Source organism: Podarcis tiliguerta (genome assembly GCF_965153285.1).
Source record: "Podarcis tiliguerta genome assembly, chromosome: 11".
Classification (NCBI taxonomy): domain Eukaryota; kingdom Metazoa; phylum Chordata; class Lepidosauria; order Squamata; family Lacertidae; genus Podarcis; species Podarcis tiliguerta.
This window is the reverse complement of record NC_139544.1, coordinates 34834358-34859774: the sequence shown is the minus strand read 5'-3', so window position 1 is coordinate 34859774 and position 25417 is coordinate 34834358. Positions and strand designations below refer to the sequence as shown.

Sequence of the window (25417 nt, the reverse complement as noted above, 5' to 3'; positions counted from 1 at the left end):
ATTTTTGTAATCAGTTTATTATCGCTGGTCATTCAGAACACATTGTTCTCTCTTTCTTGATCACCTGGTACTCTGTTACCTGTAACTGATACACTGGAAACAAATAAAACTAGGCCAGTATCTAATACTTCCTTAAAACCAAAGTGCCTGTTTGGGCATACTATTCTACTGTACTACATTGACTATTAAAAATTATTCATGAAATATCTGAACGTATAAAGTGCCCATTGGGTGGGCAAGCTTTTTCTGTTGAGGGCCACATTTTTCAGGGGAAATCTGTTGTGGGCCACAGCCAGTGGTAGGAAGGGCCAAAACCAAAAGTGAACAGGGCCACTTCTTCTTTTTCTGCCATCTACTTTTTCTCTCTGACATCCCCCTTTCTCCATGTCCAGTCAGGCTCTCCAGGCCAGGGACAGATCACCTTTGCAAGAGATTTGAACTGATTGCTTACAGATGACTTTTAAAATTATGCCAAGATCTAAATAATACTTGTCGCTGGTCTATCCAGTCCTGTACCTGTCTATCCTTTAACTAGCTCTCTAAGGGTGGTGCTCACACTACTGTCTTGGAGCACAGTGAGATTGTTTTTTCTTTCTTTTCTTGTGCATGTCACATCTCTCTGCCTCCAGCTGTTCATACCAGCATGGCTTCACTGGTGACAATTTCATTTCTGTTGGTGTACACACCAGGGGGTGTTTATGGGCAGGGATGTCTTTACTTCATGCAAAGGTGTTCGTTCACACCTTGGCTAGAGGCAAATTAGAAGCTGCTTAAGAACTGCAGCCATGGTGAAGCTAGTTTGAGAAACAACTCACCAAACAGTATTATTTTATTGAGAAGTACAGGATACATAAGCATTTTTTACAATGTCATGTGAACACATGCAAAACCCAGCACTGGAAATGCAAAAGTGCACAGTGTAAACACAGCTTAGATCTCAGAGAAGAGATGAAGAGATGAGCCAGCCATACTACTTACCGTAAATCCCTTGTTTGCTAGAGACACCAGGGCCTGATTTTCTCCTGGACATGATATTGGTGGAAGTTGGGAGTCTGACTTCAGTTATACAAATGCAGCCTGAATTTAAGACCTGATCTTACATACCAGTATTTCTGCATCAAAAAAAATCTCATGTTGAAGCCTGTGAGAAGCTCTCTTTTATGAGCTTCAGTGTGCTGATGCTCAGTCTCTGTGCATGCAATGCAATGCATCCTCAAGCTTCTACCCATTTACTGAAGGGAGGGAATACAGAAAGGGCGAGATTCAATGACATTACACTGCATGTGCATCCTGCCTCCTAGCAAAGTGGCATTTATAGGATTATCTAATTTTAGCCTCACAGCAACCGTGAAGACATATACACATTTAACTGTGGGAGTAAGCACCATTGAGTGCAGTGGGAACAGGAAGCTGCCTTATACTGAGTCAGACTTATTAAACTAGCTCAATATTGCCCACACTGACTGGCAGCAGCTCACCCCAGCCAGATGGGCAGGGTATAAATAATAAATTCTCCCAGCCTTACCTGGAGATGCCAGGGATTGGACCTGGGGCCTTTGGCATGCAAAGCAGATGCTTTACCACTGAGCTATGGAGTTTCAAAGTGATGCTGATGCTGCCAACTTCTGAGTTGACAGACAACATATGGCCCAGGGGTCAGCAAACTTTTTCAGCAGGGGGCTGGTCAACTGTCCCTCAGACCTTGTGGGGGGGGGGGTGAACTATATTTTGAAAAAAAAAAATGAATGAATTCCCGTGCCCCACAAACAACCCAGAGATGCATTTTAAATAAAAGCACACATTCTACTCATGTAAAAACACCAGGCAGGCCCCACAAATAACCCAGAGATGCATTTTAAATAAAAGGACACATTCTACTCATGTAAAAGCACACTGATTCCCAGACCGTCTGCGGGCTGGATTTAGAAGGCGATTGGGCCGGATCTGGCCCCTGGGCCTTAGTTTGCCTACCCATGACATATGCTGTTACATCCACTACAGCTTGGGTAAGGGAAAAAGCACTTCTGCTCATGAGAGGCTTAAATGCCCAACGGAGATGATGGGTAACCATTCAAGGATTTGTTTTATTTTTCACCTGTTTCACTGCTCTCCCAGCTGCATAAAAAGACCATTAAATTGTTTCTTTAAATGAATATTATAATGTAGACATATCCCTATCAGACATAGTAAACCACATTTTATCACTCCCCTTCAGCAATTAAAAACCTCAGCACAAGCCCAATCAAAACAAATTATCGGTTGCTGCCAGTCTAGACAATATGCGTGATTGAGGCTGCATGCCATCAAAAGCTTTCCGAAATAATAAAAAAGCAACATTGTACTTGCTACCAAGCGCTTACAAAGTATCAGCTCTGGGGGCGGAAGGTCTCCCAGGAAGGAAAGAGGGAGCGATAACACGCCTCCTTATCATTTGTATGGGTATGTGGACAAATCCCAAGTTCCACTTTCGTGACGAACAACATTAGCCTATGAAGTACGACGTCCTGTGGGAGGAACAGATTAAAAAGTCCAGCTTTGCATACACACACACACACACACACACGGAAATGGAATACTGGAAACTTTCCAAATTTGCAACTAGTGGAATTGGAAACAAGCAAGCTGATTAAAACACTCCAATAATTACTGCGCGCTCCCCCCACCCCCGACCACAGAGCAAAAGTTGGAGGAGCGAAAGGGGATTAAGTGGCTGCGGCGACACAGCCAGCCCTCGGGATCTGCCAGCGCCTGGGCTGGATTTCCTCGCCTTCCTTCCTACTCCGCGGCCGCCGCGCGCGGCCCCTTGGAGTCTCCCAAAGTCGCCTAACCGAAACCTCGGCAGCCTTAGCGCTCTGCTTTCCCAATGGGTCCGGAGCAGTCCCGAAAGAGCGCCGGATGGCAGCGCAGGATGGATGTTCCGCGCCCACCAGAGGAGGCGCGGCGCTCTTCCCCGCCCTTTCCAAACACATAAACAACAAGGCTTGTTGGGATGGGAACGAGCTCGATATGGAGACTCGTTCCCAACCTCGATCTCTGCCTATCTAGGTCGCCTAGGCAGCAAAGAGAAAACACATTCCTGGAGGTGAAGCAGGAGCTTTAGGGATTCGATGCCACCCAGGCTGTGGGCAGGGGGTTGGACTGGATGACCCTCGGGGTCCCTTCCAGGCCAGCTCTAAACTTCTGTGATTATAACACTGCAGGAGGAAGAGGAAGACTGGCTTTAACATATATATAAAAAGAGAACTGTGCTCATCCTTGCGACACGTTTCCTTTATTTCGACATTTGCACATTTCGAGTTGGACTGGAACGGCCCGCCGCCTCCGGGCGAGCCAGGGAAGGCCCAGAGGGCTCCTCCCGCCTTTCCATTCCCGTTTCCCCCTCATTACAGAAACAGGGGAGGGCAAAGGTTCGCGACAAAGTTCTCCAGCGCGCCGGTGTGCGCTCGCGGGACGCCGTAAGGGCTCCGTCCGAGCTCGGTAAGGAGCCTCCGGGTGCGGAGAAGAAACGGTGAGGAGCCCCTTGGGTGGTGTTGGCGGAGGAGTCTTCCTGACTCGAAAAAACGGGGTCCCGCTGCGGCTGTTTTGGTTTCTCTTGGGCTGAGCGGGCGGCAGCGTCACTCTTCCTTGCTCAGGAGGAAGGAGGTCCCGGGCGCGGCGGCGGCGGCGCCCCCTCCTCCTCCGACCACGTCATGGGGTCCTCTCCTTCGCGGGAGCAACAGTTCCCGCGCCCTCCGTCTCCCACAGACACGCTCGCTCGCGCCCGGGTGGGTGGGGGAGGGCAGCGAGGAGAAGGAAAACTGCGCGGCGGCGGCGGCTCTGAGCCACTAAGCCAGAGGCAAACATCTGCCTGACTTCACAGCAGCCGCCGGCACCGCCGGGACAGACAGGGCCGGTGCGCTCTCGTAAGTGGCGCGTTCGCTGCTCAGGAGGGAAAGAAACTTTTAGATGTCGTCGTTGTTTGCCCGCCTTTCTTGCCTTGCTCTGAGGCAGCGGGAGGCCAGTGCCCTGAGGAAGCCGCTCGGAGTGCGGGGCGGCGGCGGCGGCACTGAGGGAAGGGCAGAGGGAGGAACTGGAACTGTTTGCCTCAAGAAGGAAGCGGCAAAGGGCGGGCGAGGAAGCGCGCGCGCGAGGTCCTCGCGGTTGGCTTTGGGGCTCAGGAGAAGGCGCAGCCTCTCAGCCCCTTCATTCCTCCCGCGGCAGAGCTCGGCGCCGCCAACTTGTGCAGGGACGACGCCCGGGAAGCCCCATGTCCTCTGGACAAGCAGGCACGTACAGGAGGAGGTCGACTTCCGAGTAATTTCTGCCGAGTGCCTGTGCAGTTGATCGCTCGTGCCTGCCGTTCGCTTCCCCCGCTGGCTAACAACAACCCCGCGTGGAGTTGAGGCGGAGCTCTGGCAAAGAAAGCAAGGGCCGGCCGGCTCGCCCCTCCCTGAGATCTCGCTCGGATGGTTGCTTACATTCCTTCCCCTCTCAGTTGGGCACGCGGTGCTCAGTTCTTGCAGAGGAGCGAGCAGACAGGTAAGGCTGGGGCGCTTAATGTGACCGCAGGAGATGCTGCTTTCCCTTCCAGAAGCTTGCTCTCGCTGCACAAGTTTCGCGTCACTCCCATCTTGCATTGTGCAAGCATCCGGCTAGCATCAAACTGAAACTTTGGCGTCCTGGGAGGGCCAGACCCGAGAGGTTGCTTGGAGTAGAGTTGTCCTCTGTGGGATGAAGGGAAGCTTGCTGCCTTTCAATGGCCAAAGGTCCTTGCTTTTATTGACCTAGTGATGGGCAGACAATCAACAGGTGCAGCTTCAGTTCTTGCTGATTCTTTATTGGTCTCTCATGCGGTTGCTAAAGGTGCAAGTCCTCAATCTTTATAAAGAGTCATTCTCTTAAATTTTAAGGGGCCACTCAAGGGAGTTGCATTTGGCACTTTGGGTGGGAGTGGGGGTGGGGGTGTACTGAACTCAAGTGTGCAATGCTTCAAGCTGTGGTCACGCCAATCCTCTGCCCACCTGTGTAAGGATTGTGTTGACAAATTGCAGACCATGTGCTACTAAGATGGCAACTTTGCATTTATTGTCATGCAGTAACAGACAATAAGAGGACAGGTCTCTGCCCCAAGGAGTTCACAGTCTAAAATTTCACCTAGGGGAAAAACCTAGAGAATTGGCTTACAGCTGCTTACAGCTAAAATATTGTTAATGTGCGTCTTTGGAGACTGTGAGCAGTTTTCCCGATGGAAAAGGTAAACCACTCAAATCCTGCAAAAGGTGCTCCATAAAGAGAACAAAACCCAAAGGGCTAATACTGCATAGCACAGTGGACGAGAGCACTCCAGTAACAATGAATTCCCAATTTTTTAAGTTGATGAATTCATCAGTTCAACTTCACAGCCTGAAAAAATAGTGAGGATTTTTGTTTATAGCTCATAGAAGATGATGGCCCATTTCATATGTTATGATCCACATGTTCAATGAGCACATGTGGAAGGGCAGGTTCTGGCCGCTGTCTACACCTGTTAACTGAATGTGTGAACAGGACTTCCACACATGCTGCTTTATGTACAATGAGCCTGTTCTGGAATTCAGTGAAAACACAAATGGGGAGCGAGTAGACCCTGCTGTCATTTCCACCCCTTCCCATCCATTGGTGCATTAATTAAATATCAAAAGACTATTGTGTCTAAGGCTGTAATCCTATAATCATGTGCACACTGGCCAGGAAGAAAACCTATTTTCACTGAGTGGGTCACGTTTCTAAGTACATATCTGCATTTTCCAGTTTTATAAATTTCATGATTTTTGACCTCTTGATCCAAGTAGCAGTTGCTTGCCCCACCGCAGTAGTTTGTTGTTTTTAGTAAAGGAGTTCTGGAGCTCTGAAGGCAAAGTCCTCCTTGTTGTAAGATAATCAAAGGCACAGGGTAATGACGTTTCTTGTTGAAAGAGCTTGACCCCTGGCTTTCTGTGTAGTGTATTGTGAGTAAAGTAATGTTCAGGGGAACTAAATAAAGAAAAGAAAAAAGGTATGCCTAGCTGTTGAGAAAAGGCAGCTGTTGTGTCATCTTTTTAAAAGCTTTTTCTGAACGAGTGGAAGATGTTGTAGACAAGTTGCACAATGGAGTTGAATTAGAAGCCTCCTAATTGTGAGAATGAATTAGGAAAAAGCCAGAAAAAAACTGCTTAGATAAATGGTGAGATTACGGTCTTGGAGGCTTTTAGCGTGATATTTATAAGACATGTTGGAAAGAACAAAAGTGTGCCTTGGTGTATGATAGGCATATGGACTAGTTACTTAGCTGCAGTCCTATGAATATTTAATTGGGAGAAACCCCCCACTGAGCACAGCAGGGCTTAAAGGTAAAGGTAAAGGGACCCCTGACCATTAGGTCCAGTCGTGACCGACTCTGGGGTTGCGGCGCTCATCTCGCTTTATTGGCCGAGGGTGCCGGCGTACAGCATGTGGCCAGCATGACTAAGCTACTTCTGGCGAACCAGAGCAGCGCACAGAAACACCGTTTACCTTCCTGCCGGAGCAGTACCTATTTATCTACTTGCACTTTTGACGTGCTTTTGAACTGCTAGGTTGGCAGGAGCAGGGACTGAGCAACGGGAGCTCACCCCATTGCAGGGATTCGAACCACCGACCTTCTGATCAGCAAGTCCTACCTAGGCTCTGTGGTTTAACCCACAGCGCCACCCGTGTTACTTAGCTGCAATCCTATGGATATTTAAGTGGGAGAAACCCCCCACTGAGCACAGCAGGGCTTACTTCTGAGTAAACAGTTTGAGTTATGCTAGAGAGGTCCTTCTGACATCGAGGTTCTGTAATTCTCAAATACAACAGCAAAAGAAACGGCAGCATGCCGTCAGGCAGGGTGCTACACAGAATTGCAGTAAATATTGTCCCTTGCTTAAAAGCACTAACATAGAATATTATCATTGCAAGAATTAGATTTAGGTAGGTAACTGTGTTGGTCTGACACAGTTGAAATATATAAAAAAGAAAGAAAAAATTGTCCAGTAGCAGCTTAGAGACCAACTAAGTTTGTTCTTGGTATGCACAGAAAAGCTTATTCCAAGAACAAACTTAGTTTGTCTCTACATTGCAAGAGTTTGTTATTTAGGTTTGTGCACAGTGAGACTTTGCTGTAATGGACAGCACTCCCCCTCTCACACTACCCAGTGCAGTCCCCTCTTTTCTCCCAAAAGGTGCCCACAAGGGCTGGGGAACCCTTTGGAACAGTATTTGTGGTATTGTGGAGAGGGCAGCAGTAGGTAGGCGGAGTGGGTGGATTGGCAACAAAAAATGGATGCCCTGCCCTGCTTCACACTTTCCACTACTGCACCACCACCAATGGATCACACAGACTAGGCTTTGCAGTTTCCTGTAAAATGACACTGGTTTATGTCCTTCTCCAGTGCTTACAAGTTATTACCCAAGTGGCATTTTTAACTTGGTGTGGTTAAATGGATTGAATTTTAGACTTAGGAACCATGGACTCATTAGGTAGTCGTTACCTTGACAGCTTCGGATTCCCACCTACAATTTTGCTATGTTGAGAGCATAGACAAGTCAACAACTGCAATATTCTTTTGGATATCAAGAGTACTTTGCAACATGAATGATTTGGCATTGAAACATTTTTCCTATCTGGAACTTAAAGTTAACTTTTCTGATGAATGGTCCCTATAATAAAAGGGCACGGGGTGGTGTTGTGTTTTTTAACGCACCATGAACTGAACATCCAAGACTGTCACCTAAGTCTAATTAATTACTGCTGTTAACCATAATTGATTCAATTAATCACTTCCTGGCTTTTGAAACTTCAGAATTTTAATTGTAACTTGTCACTTGGGAAGGATGCATGCAATCTTTGTTAGAATAATTTTCACACAGGTACAAATTCATATACACCACCAGCTTTACTTTGTCACTAGAAGATGAACCATGGAATTAAAAAACAACAATCCTGCACTGTATATCACTAGTATTTCAGTGACTTCAGCTGAGTAACTGAATTATAAACCTTTGCTTTGCTCCCATTCTTTCATTTTCAAGTGACTCCACTGTCTACACGAAGCTGCTTCACTGGTCTGTCGCTAGTCCAGCAATATCTGTTTGTAACTGAATCTCCAGGGTCTATCTCAGCTCAGAAGCCTGACATCTTTTTAACAGGAATTGCCAGGGATTTAACATGGATCCTTGTGCATTCAAAGCATGTCCTACCACTGAGCTGTGGATTGCTTCTTAATGCCCCTATAGCTGTGCTTTTAATAGCAGCTTAATGTGCACACATTAGCAGGTGATAAAGTTTCTCCATGTTGTTAAAAAGCTTTGCCTGATGATTTTGCACATCAAACACAAGAGCAGATTAGGTTGTTTTTCTTCTGCTGCTCAATTCCTAGCTATGAACAAAAGTAGAAAAAGATTTCAGTTCATTTGTGGTAAGTGGTAAGATGTAGCGGGATACTTCTTGTATGATAATTTGAACTTTAAGTAAATCTTAATTACTGTAAACCTCATCTTAAAAAAGAACTGCTATTATAGCCCATAACTAGGTGCTAATTACATTTTTGCTGTTGTCTGCTAACATCCCTGTGTTCTGACCTGCAGCACTGACACACTCAGTTTCCATTGCCAAATCTTTTTTTTTGCAAAGTAAGAATTGAGCTGAATAAAGTTGCACACAGACTTTGTAAGAAAAGAACCTAAATTTGCAGGAAAGTCATATTTGTCATTTGCAGATCTTAACTGTATTCTTTGGCTTTGCACTATTTGAAATCTGTATGCTTAACAATCTAGGGTTGCAGTCCTGTACAGTGGTACCTCAGTTTACAAACTTAATCCGTTCTGGAAGTCTGTTCTTAAACCGAAACTGTTCTTAAACCGAGGCACGCTTTCCCTAATGAGACCTCCTGCCGTCGGTGCCCTTCCACTGTTCAGATTCTGTTCTTAGACCGAGGTAAAGTTCTCAAACCGGGACACTATTTCCGGTTTTGCAGGGTTTGTAAACTGAATCATTCTTAAACCGGACTGTTCTTAAACTGTTCAGTTACCACTGAACATACTTCCTTAGGAGTAAGTCACTGTGACCTCAGTGGAACATACTTATGGGTAGACATGCATAGAATAGCACTGCCAGGATGGCATTAATGTAGTTTTCACTTTTTGAGAACCAGAAGATTTAGTGGTGTGTGAAAGGAGGAGGGGGAGTTACATAGTATTATGCAGAGCTGTAGCTACAGGGGTGGGAGGGCTATCCGGGTTTTTTGTCCCGGGTGGAGCCTCCAAAGGAGTGCCATTGAGGCTCCCAACTTGTGTGTGTGTGTACGCAAATGTGTGTGGTGTGTGTGCCAAACTGGGTCTTCGACCCGGGTGGAATAAAGGCTGGTTTCACCCCTGGTATTATGCCTCACATTGAACAGGAGGGCTTTTGAGAGTGAGGATGGAACCACACACTGCAAGGGAAACAGGATTCCAAAAGTGGAGCAAGCAAGAGGTGGGTGCTTAATCCTTTCCCCGTCTGCTGATTGTATGTTGCGAATGCTTGCCAAGCAATTTTTAATCTCCTGTTCTCAAGCTGGGATTCCAAAACTAGAGACAAACCTGACCGATGAGGGAGAAATCAGCCAGTGGTGGGGGTTGTGCAGGTACAAGAGAGTATAGATTCACATCCACTCCAGACATTTAGAGCACAGTGACTTCCCCCAAAGAATCCTGCAGTTTGCTAAAGGTGTGTGGAACTGTAGCTCTGTGAGAAGTAAACTATGGTTCCTAAGGTTCTTTGGGAAGCTATGTGCTTTAAATGTATGGTATTAAGGGCAGTTCAAAAGCACGTCAAAGTGCAAGTAGATAAATAGGTACCACTCCAGCGGGAAGGTAAACGGCTTTTCCGTGCGCTGCTCTGGTTTGCCAGAAGCAGCTTAGTCATGCTGGCCACATGACCTGGAAGCTGTACGCCGGCTCCCTCGGCCAATAAAGCGAGATGAGCGCCGCAACCCCAGAGTCGGCCACAACTGGACCTTATGGTCAGGGGTCCCTTTACCTTTACCTTTATTAAGGGCTGTAGAACAGGCAGAGGGCCTTCTTGGTACTGGCACCCGCCCTGTGGAACCCCATCAGATGTCAAAGAAATAAACAACTATCTGACCTGAAGGCAGCCTTGTTTAGGGAAGTTTTTAATGTTTGATGTTTTATTGTGTTTTTAATATTCTGTTGGGAGCTGACCAGCTGTTGGGTGGGGTATAAAATAATAATAATAATAATAATAATAATAATAATTTTATTTATTATGTAGCCAACTAATTCCCACTCCTAGTAGACCTATTGAGATTAATGGACTCTTAAATCAGTCATTTCCATTAATTTCAATAGGTCTTCTCTGAGTAGGACTAACATTGGCTACAACTGTGAGAACCTCTAGATTGTAAATAAACTGTCCTTCATTTGCTGATACTCCCACTGAAACGACTCCCTCCTTTTTTGGCAAATATGAGTTAAATTTGCAGGCGTGTCTGTCTCTCTTAAGGAGAGGGTTTTATGGGCAATTTGCTCTGTACATGTGTGACTGTGTTATACACACACACACACACACACACACACACACCACGTACACACACAGTGTGTTATGGTAATGCTGGCGCAAACCTTATGGGCGCAGCTCCTGCATGTGAAAGAGTATCTATAGGGTGGAACAGAACCTTCAGCGTGTTTGCCTGCTCGTTTCCATTGACTGACCATACCATGTATTTAAAGCACTGTTAACACCACTTTCAACAATTCTTTGCTTCCCCCAAAGAATGATGGGAACTGCAGTTTCTTAAGGCTGCTGAGAGTTATTAGGAGGCCTCTCACAGAGCTACAGTTCCTAGCATCCTTAACCAACTGCAGTTGCCAGGATTCTTTGGGGGGAAGCCTATGAAGTGGTACAAGACTGCTTTAAGCATGGGTGGAGAGCTAGATAAGGATATGAATATGCCCACAGGCTTCCTGTTCCTTTTAATCACTCTGCCAAGATTCAAGTGTGCACTTGGGTGAGGGTGAGAGAAAAATTCAGACTTCCGTATGCCCTGTGATCAGTCTCTGTGCCCATTTGTCAGTTCCTTTGTCAGTTTGTTTAATTTATAATTTGGGGGACAATTCTAAATATTAAAAACCTTCTTTCCTTCTGTTTGTAAACCGAGTGAACACGTGGGACTTTCAATAAAATGTTGCAGGGTGGCATCTTCAAATATCTGAAGGGCTGTCCCATGGGAAGCAAGCAAGCTTGTTTTCTGATGATCTAGGGGGTAGGACCCAAACTCATGTATTCAAATGAAAGGAGGATCCAAGTAAACATTGGGAAGAACTTTATGATGGTAAGAACTGTTCGGCAGTGGGAACGGACTGCCTCCTTCATTAGAGAAGTTTTTAAACAGATGTTGGATGGCCATTTGTCAGGAATTCTTTAGCTGTGATTCCCGCATTGTTGGGGGATGGACTAGATCACCCTTGGGATCCCTTCCAACTCTCCAGTTCTATGATTCAATGAATCCTCTTGCTTTGGGTTGCAGCCAGAGAGCCACACTGCCTTTCAGGATACTTCATTCCATTACCACCCCCTCTGGTTTTCCACATCACAAAGAATCTGCCAACATTCTGTGGCCATTAAGTATTCTTAGTCCTCAGCAGGCTGATTTTGAGCTACTTCCCCAATTTTTAAAAATATTTTTGCAAATGTTAGGGTTTCTCAATAACCTCCCTTAAGTGTGCGGATGTTGCTATTTTGGCAACATAAAAAAAAAAAAGGCATTTGGAGAATAGAGTTCACTGTTCCTATATATGATTGGCTGTCTGAAGGAATTAAGGGATATGTTGCAGAAGAAAATTCTTAACTGTTAATTAGTTGATTATCTGAATGAAATTGCCCAGTTGATCATTTGAAGGAATCAAGGGACAACTTAATCATTAATAATGGAAATGAACCAAGAGACTGTTGTAGCCATGGCAGTAATCTTTTCCTATAGTTAATTGAATATTGCAAATTGATTTATGATCATGAAGGTTTAATTAGATTTGAGTAGTGGAAACAAGAAAATAGATTCATATTTTGTCTCAAGGAGGCGGAAAACTGGAAAGCAAATTCAGGCAATGATGTAAATTATAGTTCTTAATTTAAAGGAAATAAAGAAATTTTGCAACCAGGATGATATTTTAAAAATGTTTTTAAATATTTTTTGCTGATATTTTTAAATATTTCTTGTAAACTGCTTTATATTACAATCAAGTGGCATATAAAGTTTGTTGAAATAAAATAGGCACACAACATGGTTTCTTCCTGCTTTTCTTATACCCCCATAACTTATGATTTCTGTTACTCTTCTTATTTTTATTTTTGTGTGTTTTAAGCACTAAACAAATAATAAACATTTTAAAAATAATAATAATAATGCAATGTTAAATTTAAAAATTAAGATTTAATGTTAGCATGGTGTCAGCTTGTGCAAGTAACTGTGACAGAAGGAAACTTTAGTCTAAGACAAGCCAGATACTTTTTTTTATTTGTCTAGGGAAGGGTGAAGAAAAAAATTCTAAAAGCTGTCTTATGCAACATAATCCATCATGCTCCTTGAAACACCAAAACAAAGATACTAATGATAGGCTGCCAGGTTGAAATTCCAGTGCGAGTCGCAGAGAAGTTGAAGTATCCAAAAAAATGAATGCTTGTTTTTAAAAGGCATAAATGTTATGTGGTATTGACCAAATGATGAGGAAGCAGTATTTTTCAAGGCTGCAGTGTGTACACACTTTCCTAAGAGTAAGCTCCATTATACTCAGTGAGACTTATGAGTAGATGTGTGCAATTCAGAAAGTAGAAAACTGGATTGAATGAAAAGTTACAGTTGCTTGAAACTTTAGAAGTGTGTTCTATACTGTTATACAAAACTAATGAAAACAGATAACACTGAGGTATTGCCTAAAGCATCGCAGCACCACCCCAAGCATGTTTACTCAGAAGGAGTGACTCCCACTGAGTTCAGTTGGACTTAATCCCTGTTAAGTGTGTTTAGGGTTGCAGCCTTCTTGGCTGATAATTAGTTGGAGATTTTACAATCCATAGTGTTCCCAAAGTGGCTGACCATATACCCATGGAAAGCCTGCAAGCTGGACACATGCCCACTCTGCCCACATGCAATTCCCAGCAACTGGTATTCAAAAATAGCTTTGACTTCCATGAATTTTTCCAATCCCTTTTTAAATCATCCAAGTTGCTGGTTATCGCTGACCTACTGTTGGAGCGAGTTCCATAGTTTAGCTGCAGTGCATGAAGAGGTACTTTTTTATATATATCCTGGATCTTCCAGCGTGGATGTCCACGATTTCTAGTGTTATGAAAGGGAGAAAAACTTTACCCACTTTCTTCATAATTTTCTAAACTTCTGTTATGTCACTTTTCCCTCACCTATTCTCAAACTGAGAAGCCCCAACACTGCAGCCTTTCCTCATAGGAGAGTTGCTCCATCTTATTATTTCGTTTGCCCTTTTCCAAACTCTTTCCAATTCCACAGTACTGCTTTTTAGGGACGCGGGTGACGCTGTGGGTTAAACCACAGAGCCTAGGACTTGCCGATCAGAAGGTCGGCGGTTCGAATCCCCGCAACGGGGTGAGCTCCCGTTGCTCGGTCCCTGCTCCTGCCAACCTAGCAGTTCGAAAGCATGTCAAAGTGCAAGTAGATAAATAGGTACCACTCTGGCGGGAAGGTAAACAGCATTTCCGTGCACTGCTCTGGTTCGCCAGAAGTGGCTTAGTCATGCTGGCCACATGACCCGGAAGCTGTACGCCGGCTCCCTCGGCCAATAAAGAGAGATGAGTGCCGCAACCCCTGAGTCGGCCACGACTGGACCTAATGGTCAGGGGTACCTTTACCTTTAACCAGAACTGTACACAGAACTCCAAATGTGGCCACACCATAGATTTGCACCATAGATTGGCAGTTTTATTTTCAATTCCTTTCCTAATGATCCCTAGCATGGACTTCGCCTTTTTCACAGCTACCACACACTGGGTCAACATCTTCATCGGCTATCCAGTCTGACCTCAAGGTCTCGTTCCTGGTCAGTCATCGCCAGTTCAGACCCCATGAACATGTGACCTTAAGGTTTTTCACCCCTACATGCATCACTTTACACCTGTTTACATTGAATTCCATTTGCCATTGTACTGCCCATTCACTCAATTTGGCGAGGTCCTTTTGAAGCTCTTTTTACCATCTCCTTTTGTTTTAATGACCCTGAACAATTTAGTATCGTCAGCAAATCTGGTGACCTCGCTACTCACTCCTAACTCTAGATCTAGTTAAAGTTGCAATGCCAATCCTTGAAGGACTCCGCTTTCTCTGTCTCTCCATTTGGAGAACTGTCCATTTGTTCCCATTCTCTGCTTCCTGCTACTTAACCAATAACTGATTCACAGAAGGACTTCTATTATTCCATGATGGCTAAGCTTACTCAGGAGTCTTTGATGAAGTTCCTTGTTGAAAGCTTTTTGAAAGTCGAAGCACACCTTGCCTCATCACAACCCGTGTGCTACTTCATGTAAAAACACAGAAATGTCTTTGTTGCACCATACAGTAAAATGTAGGCCAGAGCCATTGTCCACATGATGTATTTATGTATTTGAAGTCTAAAAGCTATTTCCCAAAGTAGAGTTCACAGTGGCATTCAAAATTCAGATTGTTATGTCAGTGCAGGAAACTATTTTAAGACATCTTAACCCCCTTTTTCTTTGACCTTGACAGAAAGAAGTGTTTTTCCTTCATACTTGCATAGAATGGCTGCATACTTGAAAAGAGAGATTGGTCTAGAGCAGAGCTGATACAAATATGGGAAAGAACTATTTGGATGTAACCCATCAGTTTACATGGTGACTGCAAAGTATCCTACAACCCAGCACAAAGGGAACAGGATACAGAGAGATACAAAAGGTAGGTCTACAAATGCGGTGGGTCTAAACTCTCTAGAATCCTCTTTGAAATTGAAGTTGGGGTATTCAAACATCAGACAGCTTTCCAGGTCATGTGGCCAGAATGACTATACCACTTCTGGTGCAACGGGTCACTGTGACGAGTGCCCAGCGCGCACGAAACACTGTTTACCTTCCTGCAATAGCGGTACCTATTTATCTACTTGAACTGGTATGCTTTTGAACTGCTAGGTTGGAAGCAGCTGGGACAGAGCAACAGAAGCTCACCCCGTCACATGGATTTGAACATAAAATGCCCCGGTGCCAGGATAGCACCTGATGTTTCCACCATCTGAAGGTGCATGCCTGGGGATCCTTGGATCTTGACTGTTATCCCATGATAGCAACACATCCTATAGAATTCTCTCTGTTATATTTTATCTGCACAATCAGAATGAATTTCAGGAACCAAAAAGCTGTATTGAAAAATATGACTTTCAAGTCGTCTGGCCCCAAAATGGCAACTAAGCATTATGTTTTGGTGAGGTTAACCCTGGTTTAAGGAGCCATTTGGCACCTAGCTGAGTTTCTAACACTGCTTCTGTCTGCTGCATGTTGCTTTTCTTGAAATGAAACCAGCATGTTTCCTCATGACAGCAGGAATAAACCTGTTTGGGGGTGACTCAGAGATGTTTGGAAACAACAGGAAGGCGAGCTAACAGGTTTGAATTTTGTTGGCCCATTGTGAGTAAACACGCAATTAGGAGAGGAAAGTAGCTATGTGGAGGCTTCTTGTTAACTGAAAGTTAGCTCTATAAGCAGAACCCCTTATAGTGCTGGTATATTGCCTTTACATGGAAGTTTCCTGTGTCCAGTGCTACATTGGGAACTCCAGAATGCTTACAGCCTGTGCAGTGAGCCGTTCATGCAGGGAGGAAAGAGTGTATGACTCAATTTCCTTTGTTTTGTATAAATCCTAACAGGGAAAGGCCAAACTATAGGCTTCCTCAGCCCTTAGTCCTTGGTAAACTTGCAGCACAAGCATATTAGTCATGCCCTTGAAATGAATAAAATTGGGTAGGCCAAGGAAGCAAAAGAACCATAATGGTAATAATGAAATTGGAAGATAACATGCTTAGCTCTAGAGTTGCGAGGCTTTCATGTTAGTATTGTCAACCCCTGAGTGTCAGTGTTGAGACCTTATAAAGGCTAAAAGTGATTTGTAGGCAACAGAATGTAAAAAGTGAGATAAGCCCAGTCCTAGCTTCAAACAAGGCCTTGTGTATGTACTGTATATATGCAGAAGCATCTCCAGGTAATTGGGTATCTCCGTAGACCTGGAATAAACAAGACAAATTTATAATTTTTAGCAAGGATTTGATAATCCTTTAGCACTTCTTCTCCTCTCCCGCATAAATTGCATTCTAAATGTGGCAGGGAGAAAAGACATGAAACTTTTTTTTTGGGGGGGGGGGAGCATGACTAAAATCCATAAAACTGCTATAGACACAAGCAACATGAAATTTGCAGTAAGGTAAAGGTAAAGGTAAAGATAAAGGTAAAGGTACCCCTGCCCTTGACAGACTCTAGGGTTGTGCGCTCATCTCACTCTAGAGGCCGGGAGCCAGCGCTGTCCGAAGACACTTCTGAGTCACGTGGCCAGCGTGACGACGCTGCTCTGGCAAACCGGCACCAGAGCAGCACACGGAAACGCCGTTTACCTTCCCGCTATAAAGTGGTACCTATTTATCTACTTGCACTTAAGGGTGCTTCGGAACTGCTAGGTGGGCAGGAGCTGGGACCGAACGACGGGAGCTCATCCTGCCGCGGGGATTCGAACCGCCGACCATGCGATCGGCAAGTCCTAAGCGCTGAGGTTTTCCCCACAGCCCCACCCGCGTCCCTTTTTGCAGTAGATTTGTTTTAATCATTGTAGTTATTTCATGCTCTTCTTTTCCTCAAATAAGGACAAGTTAATTCTTGCTCGTTTATATAAACAAGAGATGCATGAAGCCTTGTCTCTCTCTCTCTCACACACACACGGATAACCTGTACATTTGCACAAAATGTTTTGTGCTTCATTTGTGGGGGTGTGCAACTACAAGAAATCTTGCCTGGTACCAGTTGGGCTATTTAAAGATTTGTGACTCAGCTGAGGTGATAATTTGATTAAAATACTTTAATGTCACTTAGCACCTCTTGCCCAGAAAAGTATCTAAGGTGTAAATGCCTGTTTACATCATGCAGTGTTTTTCAAACTTACGTGAGAAACCAGATGGAATCCTTCAAAGAATGAGAGCCATCTTATAGCCCAACCCTACGTAGGTCTACTCAAAGTAAGCCCTATTTTGTTCAGTGAGGATTACTTACAAGTAAATGTGCTTTCAGCCCAACCCTACAAATGTCTACTTAGAATATGGTCTACTGTGCATGGTGGGGTTTACTCACAGGTAAATGAGAATACAGTGGTACCTCTGGTTACAAACGGGATCCGTTCCGGAGGCCCGTTCGCAACATGAAAAGAACACAACCCACAGTGGCACGTCTCACTGCTTCTGCGCATGTGCGTGACGTCATTTTGCGCTTCTGCGCATGCGTGAGCAGTGAAACCTAGAAGCAACCCTTCCCAGTACTTCCGGGTCACCGCGGGACGTAACCTGAAAGAACGTAACATGAAGCGGACGTAACATGAGGTATGACTGTAGGATTGCATTCTTAGGCTTCAATCCTATCCTTCCTTACCTGGGAATAAGTTCTATTGAACACATTCATCTTCTGAGTTTATTCAACATGTAAGGTGGGCTAGTCCACCTCCCAAATCTCTTTCCTATTGACCTCCACAAGTTGGGGGCAACTTTGCAAATGAGGAAAAGATAAGAAGAGTCTTGCTCAATTAAGCCAAGGGTCTATCTGGTCCAGCATCCCATTCTCACAATGGCTGACTTGATGCCTATGGGAAACCCACAAGCAGGACCCGGGTGCAACAGCCCCTTCCCTTCCTCTAATTCCCAGCACATGGCATTCAGAGGCAGGCTGCCTCTTGACAGAGGTAGAACATAGTCATTGTGGCTAGTAGTCTTATTTTCCATGAATTTGCTTTATCCTTCTATGGATCCATCCAAGTTGGTGGCCATCAGTACATCTTGTGGTAGCAAATTCCATAGTTTAACTATGTGATTTATGAAGAAGTGCTTCCTTTTGTCTGCCCTGAATCGTATCAACGTCCATCTCTAATCACACCAAAGGAGAGGCAAGTGATACATTCTATTCAGGCAAAAACTCTTGGGGTCAAGTGAGGGGGAGAATCCAAAAGGCCAGACAGAGAGGTCTAGAGGGCCATATTTGCCTCCACCCTGCACACCTGAGGTTCCTCATTCCTGTACTAAACACAGAAGGTTCTGATGCAAACCAGAAAACTAGTGCCTCTCATTTTGAAAGGCCAAGTGCTAAGTAGCCCTAGGATCAAGAACAGTGTTGACCCTCATTCTGTGACTGATTAGAGATTATGAGTTTGGAGTTAGCATGATCTCATGCATCACATAAAACCTTTTGGGAAATCATTATGGTTTTTCAGTACACCAGGGTTTCTGAAGATGGTGCTGTGTTTAGAATATTTTGCCTTGTAGTTAAAACTCAGCCTTCTGGGGTTTAGAAAACGAGGTGGCCTGCTAGTCCACATGATGTTAGCTACAAGCAAATATATGGCTATATCCAACACTTATTCTGGAGCTATTCAGAAATTATGTTGGTTCACCGTTTATGTATTCATCAGTCTGTTTGAGGGCAAAGCTCTCAATTTGTAATGGGTTTTGCATAATAAAGACTGTACAATGCACCCACTGTACAGTATTTGCTGAACAAGGCATCGTGTTGCCAATCTCTGTGCATGTGTATCCTCTGCTGACGGTGTGTTTCTGAACTGTCTCTTTCAACAAATCTGTGAGGAGCTAACCCAGCTGCCTGGTGTTTCCCTTGCTGCTGACTGCATGCCCAGGCACTTCATGTGAGAGGACTCCTTTTTACAAGAAAAGGAATTCTTGAGGCTTCAGCCTTTATGCATAGTTCCATTTAAAAGCAGAGGGTTTGGCATCCTCAGTATGTTTCATCTAACAATAAATGTTTCCCGGCAATGTTGCTGCTAAAAGCAATATATTTGGGTGTGGATCACTTCATGCCTTTGTTTTCTTGTTTACAGTAACAAAATTACTGAGTTTTAGGAACACCCAGTGTTGTGTTGTCCCCCACCCCATAAATACTTCATGAAGTTGAAATATTGGCACAATTTTGTTTTATTTGTTTATTGAATTTATATACCGCACTATACCTGCAAGTATAGCATTCATCTGTTGCCCCACATGGCTGTTTTTACAAAACATTTATCTGTTAATGCTGTGATGTCCTTCAGCAACAAATACCCCTGAACTTATAGAAAAATAATATATGGGATACAGCAATTTCTGAGCGTCTCACCTGACACAGGAGGGCAATTAAAGGCATAATGAATAGAGACAGCTTCCAAGAAACATGGACCCCTTTCTTTAACTATGATAATGTCCAAAATCAAAACCTTTTAATACCAACTGCTCAGTTTTCTCAGTTGACAGGTTACATTAAGTAATATGTTTGATGTTGAATGTGTACGTGTATGTCTAGAGACAATGGATAAAACAAAAACCAGCAGATGTGCTGCTGGATAAGTGTTTAATGGTTCTTGTATCTGTTAAAAAAACAACAACCAAAAATTGTTTTTAAAATATGCACATTGGCACATAAAAAGGAAAAGTCTTATTATTAAGGAAATGGAGAAGAAAAGTAAACTCAGATCAAAACTGTACAAAAGCACAGTATGTTAAAAATAGCAGGGTTTTAAAATGCTGCAGTGGAGGGAAAACACAACAAATAACAACTGTACCCTTCACTAATCAATTTATATAGCAGGGGTAGCCAATGTGGTGCCCCCCAGATGTTTTAGACTACCACCAGCCCCGGTCAGCATGGCCAGTGTTCAATGATGAGTTGTAGCAGGAGAAAGGTACTGGCTTTTCTACCAGGGATGGAGAACCGGTAGTCTCCCAGGAATTGTTGGATTCCAACTCCCATCAGCCCCAGCCATCATGCAGTGATGGGATTGCGGGGGCCATCTCTGATATATCCACAAAAAGTAATGGTAGACGTGTTGGCCATTAAAAGCAACTTCAGATGCAGTGTGGGAGGTGGCAGATGTTCCTGTGAGGTGCTGTGCAGATTTCAGGTTGCCTCTTGTGAAAGAGAAATGCATTGTGGCCATTTTAGTTGGCCTACTAAGGGTATTGCGCTAATACGGATTTTGATTATTCGCCATTCTTCTTTGTGAAGAGCTGGCCTATTTTACCCATTTCTTTTGAAGTTTTAGTCAATGCATCAGCAAAATCCTTCGTGCTACCTATATAGATGTTCCCCCAAACTGGTAAAATTTTAACTGTGACATTCAGCCTCCAGAGTACCAAATCTCATTCTCTTTCTTGCTTCTCCAGCAATAGCACCAGCAACACTGTTGAGAGGGGTCTGAGGAGGCTCCCTGTCAAGTGTAACTTTGCTCTTTCATCACTGAGAAGGACAGGGCAGGGAGGAGCCACAGTGGAGGAGCCTGGTTTCTGCTTCAGTCTGTCAAATCAGTGAGCACTTCACTAGTTCAGCATAGTAGCCCCAGCAGATGTGGGTGGCGCTGTGGTCTAAACCACTGAGCCTCTTGGGCTTGCTGATCGGAAGGTTGGCGGTTCGAATTCCTGCAGTGGAGTGAGCTCCCATTGCTCTGTTCCAACTCCTGCCAACCTAGCAGTTCGAAAGCATGCCAGTGCAAGTAGATAAATAGGTACCACTGTGGCGGGAAGGTAAATGGTGTTTCCGTGCACTCTGGCTTTCATCACGGTGTTCCGTTGTGCCAGAAGTGGTTTAGCCATGCTGGCCACATGAACGGAAAGCTGTCTGTGGACAAACGCCGGCTCCTTTGGCCTGAAAGCGAGATGAGCGCCGCAACCCCATAGTTGCCTTTGACTGGACTTAACTGTCCAGGGGTCCTTTACCTTTTAACCTTTTATTAACCCCAGCAGTAATTATGACAGCTGCTAGTTCATTTCATTTACTGGTCGGACTTGGGATTCAGGAAACAAAGTTTTGTGTAAAGTTAATGAATCATATTTAGTTGGTGATGGTTTGCGATGATCGTAAGGAACTGTAGAAGCATCCCATTAGAGCTGCAGTCTTGTCAGTGTTTGTCTCATATGTGAAAAGTATAGAATTGTGTTTAACTCCCTGCCTGTATCTTCTTTCTTTTCACAGGATGAAGAGACATAAATGCTCCTCTAATTATCCAACAAGACGGCATCTCTTGATCTTGTTTTTAACAGCGTGGCTGCTCTTGCTGCTGAAACTTCTCAGAGTGGAGCTGCTCCCTCACAAAAATATTTATTTTGTAGAACCTTTTTTAAGCACCTCATCATTTGTGAAAAACAAATACACATTTTCCCAAAAAGACACCCAGTATGAGATTAACTGTTCCTCCATATACAATCAGGATCCTGTGGAGATTGGGAAATCTTTAGAGATAAGGAGACAATCCATTATCGATTTAGATGATGAAGATGTTGTAACAATGACTAGTAACTGTCAGCTGTACCGTGCAATTAGAGGATATCACCTAAAGCCCGTCTCTCTGGAAGAGGAAAAATTCCCATTAGCTTATTCTCTGGTTGTTCATAAAGATGCAATAATGGTTGAGAGGCTCATCCATACAATATACAGCAGTCAAAATGTTTACTGTATCCATTATGACAAAAAGTCCTCTAGCACTTTTAAGAATGCTTTGGATAATCTGGCCAAATGTTTCCCCAATATTTTCATTGCGTCCAAATTGGAGGTGGTGGAATATGCCCATATTTCAAGGCTCCAGGCAGATTTGAATTGCTTATCTGATTTGCTTAAGTCCTCCATCCCATGGAAGTATGTAATCAATTTATGTGGCCAAGATTTTCCTCTGAGATCAAACTTCGAGCTGGTGTCTGAATTTAAGAAGTTAAATGAAGGAAACATGCTGGAGACAACCAAACCGAGTAGCAGTAAAAAGGAACGATTTACCTATCACTACGAACTTCAGAAAATGCCTTATGACATGAAGATGCCTGTGAAAACCAATATCTCTAAGGACCCGCCACCCCACAATATTGAAGTTTTTGTAGGCAGTGCCTATTTTGTGCTATGTCGAGCTTTTGTACAGCATGTCCTAGAAAGTTCCATTGCCCAAGATTTTTTTGAATGGTCAAAGGACACTTATTCGCCCGATGAACATTTCTGGGCAACCCTTGTTCGTGTTCCTGGAGCACCTGGAGGGATTTCAAGGACAGCTCAGGATATCTCAGATCTTCAGAGCAAAACTCGTTTAGTAAAATGGAATTACCTTGAAGACCATCTCTATCCTCCCTGTACTGGCACACATCTCCGTAGTGTGTGCATCTACGCAGCTGCAGAATTGAGGTGGCTTATAAACTATGGGCACTGGTTTGCTAACAAATTCGACTCAAAAGTGGACCCGGTTTTAATAAAATGTTTGGCAGAAATGCTTGCAGACCAGCAGAAAGAATGGGTTGAGTTGTCTTCTGAAAAACTTTTTATGCACAGGACATTTACAGATGTCTCATAACGATACAGCATACCTATGGTTGGACTTCTGCCATTTTTTAAAATGTGGAATTGCTGGATCGAGCCATATCACTCCTTGGAATACCTCCTGAAAGCATCTCTCTGATCTGTCTCAGTGGAGTTCTAGTACACTGCTAATACATGCAATTAAATGCAAGGCTTGTTTAGATCCTTGGAGTAGAGGTAGGGTCGTGGGAAGTGAGAGGCACTCTACAGCAATTCAAAAGACCAAGAAGGGCCCTGGCTTAATCCGGTGGTTCTCAATACTTTTGAACTCGGCACCCCTTTACAAATTTACTCTGCTTTCTGCCACAGGGAAACCCAAACCGTTGACCAACACAAGATGGTTCTTGCATGTTGTCATGTGTGTGCATGTTGCATACAAGGATCTATAGACAAGGAGTACCAATCCAAATCCAGCATTAGAAGAAAAAAGAGGACAACTCTGACCACGCCTACTCCAAACTATGTGCAGGGACGCATAGGTGAAACAAAGCAACCGCTATTTCCAAATCAGGTTAGGATGGTGATGTACTGTAGAACAGTCACATCCACAAATTGAATGAAGCTCAGTCCCCTGCTAGGGCCATTCAACCCACCCAGGCCTTTGCTATTGACTGTAGGAACAAGCGCCACATCTTTCTCTTAAGTTCACCCCCTCCAGGAGGAGCCCACCTCATAGGTTGATAAATGCTGGCTCAACCCATATAAGGCACTGTGTCAGATTCTACTCATGATTCTGCCTATACTGAGCCTTCATTATCTTTTATTTCATGTGGTCATTTGACTATTCCTATGCAAAGTGATTGTAAAATGTTACCAAATCAATTGCCTCTTTGTTAAACTTCTGTGCCATGGCTTTGATTGATAATGTTATTATTTAAGCTGTTATGTCCTTCGAAGCTGGCTAAGTAGCTTTGGAATAGTGTTTCCTGGTGCTCGTGCTCCTTCTGAGCATGCTATCTACAAGATGGTCAAAAAAGATGCACACCACAGTACAGTGGTACCTCTGGTTATGAACTTAATTCTTAGTTCTGGAGGTCCGTTCTTAACCTGAGGCAGTGGCGTAGTGTGGGGGGTGCAGGGGGGGCCGGCCACACCGGGCGCAACATCTGGGGGTTAGGGTTAGGGGGTGCAAATCCACGGGTTAGGGGGTGCAAATCCACGAGTTAGGGGGCGCAAATTACTTGCCTTGCCCCGGGTGCTGACAACACACGCTACGCCACTGACCTGAGGTACCACTTTAGCTAATGGAGCCTCCCGCTGCCACATGATTTCTGTTCTCATCCTGGGGCAAAGTTCTTAACCCGAGGTACTACTTCTGGGTTAGCGGAGTCTGCAACCCGAAATGTTTGTAACCCGAGGTGTTTGTAACCCGCGGTACCACTGTATAGTACAGTAAAATGTTTAAATTGTAGTCTAACAGTGAGGTTCTTGTGGTGAGCATCTCTTTGAGCCAACTTGTATATATATAATTCAGCATGCATCTTCCCTGTGCAATAATAATCCTTGCCCAGAACTTGTACAAGTGTTTTTATTTCACGACATGATATACTTCTAACTGTTCAGGTATGGGGATACAGGTTTCTCCCTTCTAGCTTCTGCCACCATTGCTGGAAATCCAGCATGCAAGCTGCAGTTTTAAATGTAATTCCCTTACTAGCACTGTTACTGTTACTGAGATTCTATGCGTGAGATAGTGTACCACTGTCATGGGCATCTGTTAAGACGGTGCATGGAAACATCGCTGATGACAAGATTCACTTCTTAGCCAAGCCTGTGAAAATCTTGTTAGGAGTTCTTAGGGTTTAGTTTATTTTTGCGTACTGTTTTTATACAGAGTGCTTATATAGTCAAAAGTTGCAAACATGAGCAAGGATTCCTTCTCCCCTGCTTTATCTTTGTTTCTTTGAAAGATATACGCTCCCCTCTCAATTTTACCTGTCTCATCAAAGGATCCTCCCTCCATCAAAGTTACTTCTTTCTCCATTGTGTGTTCATTTAGGTTTCTTGGATAAACTTAATAGCCTTGTACTATGTTTCCTGTAATGTAGGTGCAGGATCTGGTCTAGAAAACGCATAGCAATAAGGATGAAGTTACTCCCATTTTTAACAGCAATAATAATTATCTATAACAGGCATAGGCAAACTCGGCCCTCCAGATGTTTTGAGACTACAATTCCCATCGTCCATGATCACTGGACCTGTTAGCTAGGGATGATGGGAGTTGTAGTCCCAAAACATCTGGAGGGCTGAGTTTGCCTATCTAGATTCTCCTACAAAAAACCCTCTTGTTTTTCTTTAAAACTTACTTGTAAAGAACATATAAATGAATGTTCACTTAAATGTTTTGAAACCCCCCACCCTATGATATAATATAGCACCAATATGGATAGTGACAAAAATAAAAAAATAGAGTATATGCATAAGACAATCAGGAAATGAAATCTATAGCACAGGGAATAAAATAAGTTGTCATACAAGTAAATTATGCCATTTATGGACCAATGGTAAATAAGGCGTGGTCTGGTGGACGCTTTGAAAATAAGGTATCCAAGAACCAGTGTATGTTACACAACAATGTGTACAATCTGAGTTCCCTCAACATTTTAAAAAGTGTGTTTGAGAGATAGATAGCTTGCCTAAGAGCAATAATAAATCAATTGGACCCCTAGCTGGAACTGGGGTTTTCCCTTTAAGGTGAAACCTTTCTTTGTATTTTCTTTATCATAATTTTATTTTGGAGTGATTATTAGGTTTTAAAAGCCAAATTAATACAGTTTTCATCTGCTTGCGCCATAATTTTGTGTA

The 25417-nt window shown here is 43.9% G+C and overlaps 1 protein-coding gene and 1 long non-coding RNA gene across 6 annotated transcripts; one reads left to right on the top strand and one right to left on the bottom strand.

Moving 5' to 3' along the window:
• Position 1: 1 nt before the first annotated feature.
• LOC310660083 lies at positions 2–4578 on the bottom strand. Of its 2 annotated transcripts, none has more exons than XR_014503146.1 (2): positions 4458–4578; positions 2–3194 (listed from the first exon to the last, which is right to left on the bottom strand). It is a non-coding gene; the product is annotated as an uncharacterized lncRNA (long non-coding RNA). The 2 variants fall into 2 exon arrangements; XR_014503147.1 differs by lacking the exon at positions 4458–4578 and adding an exon at positions 4274–4350.
• On the top strand, positions 3188–23470 carry GCNT4 (glucosaminyl (N-acetyl) transferase 4). Of its 4 annotated transcripts, none has more exons than XM_083404176.1 (3): positions 3188–3477; positions 14769–14954; positions 21251–23470. In XM_083404176.1, the coding sequence occupies exon 3, from the start codon at positions 21252–21254 to the stop codon at positions 22605–22607; it is 1356 nt and encodes a 451-aa protein (XP_083260302.1). In that variant the 5' UTR covers positions 3188–3477; positions 14769–14954; position 21251; the 3' UTR covers positions 22608–23470. The 4 variants fall into 4 exon arrangements, with proteins under 4 accessions (XP_083260302.1, XP_083260300.1, XP_083260301.1 ...); XM_083404174.1 differs by lacking the exon at positions 3188–3477 and adding an exon at positions 4382–4518; XM_083404177.1 differs by lacking the exon at positions 3188–3477 and adding an exon at positions 4661–4788.
• The last annotated feature ends 1947 nt before the right edge of the window (positions 23471–25417 follow it).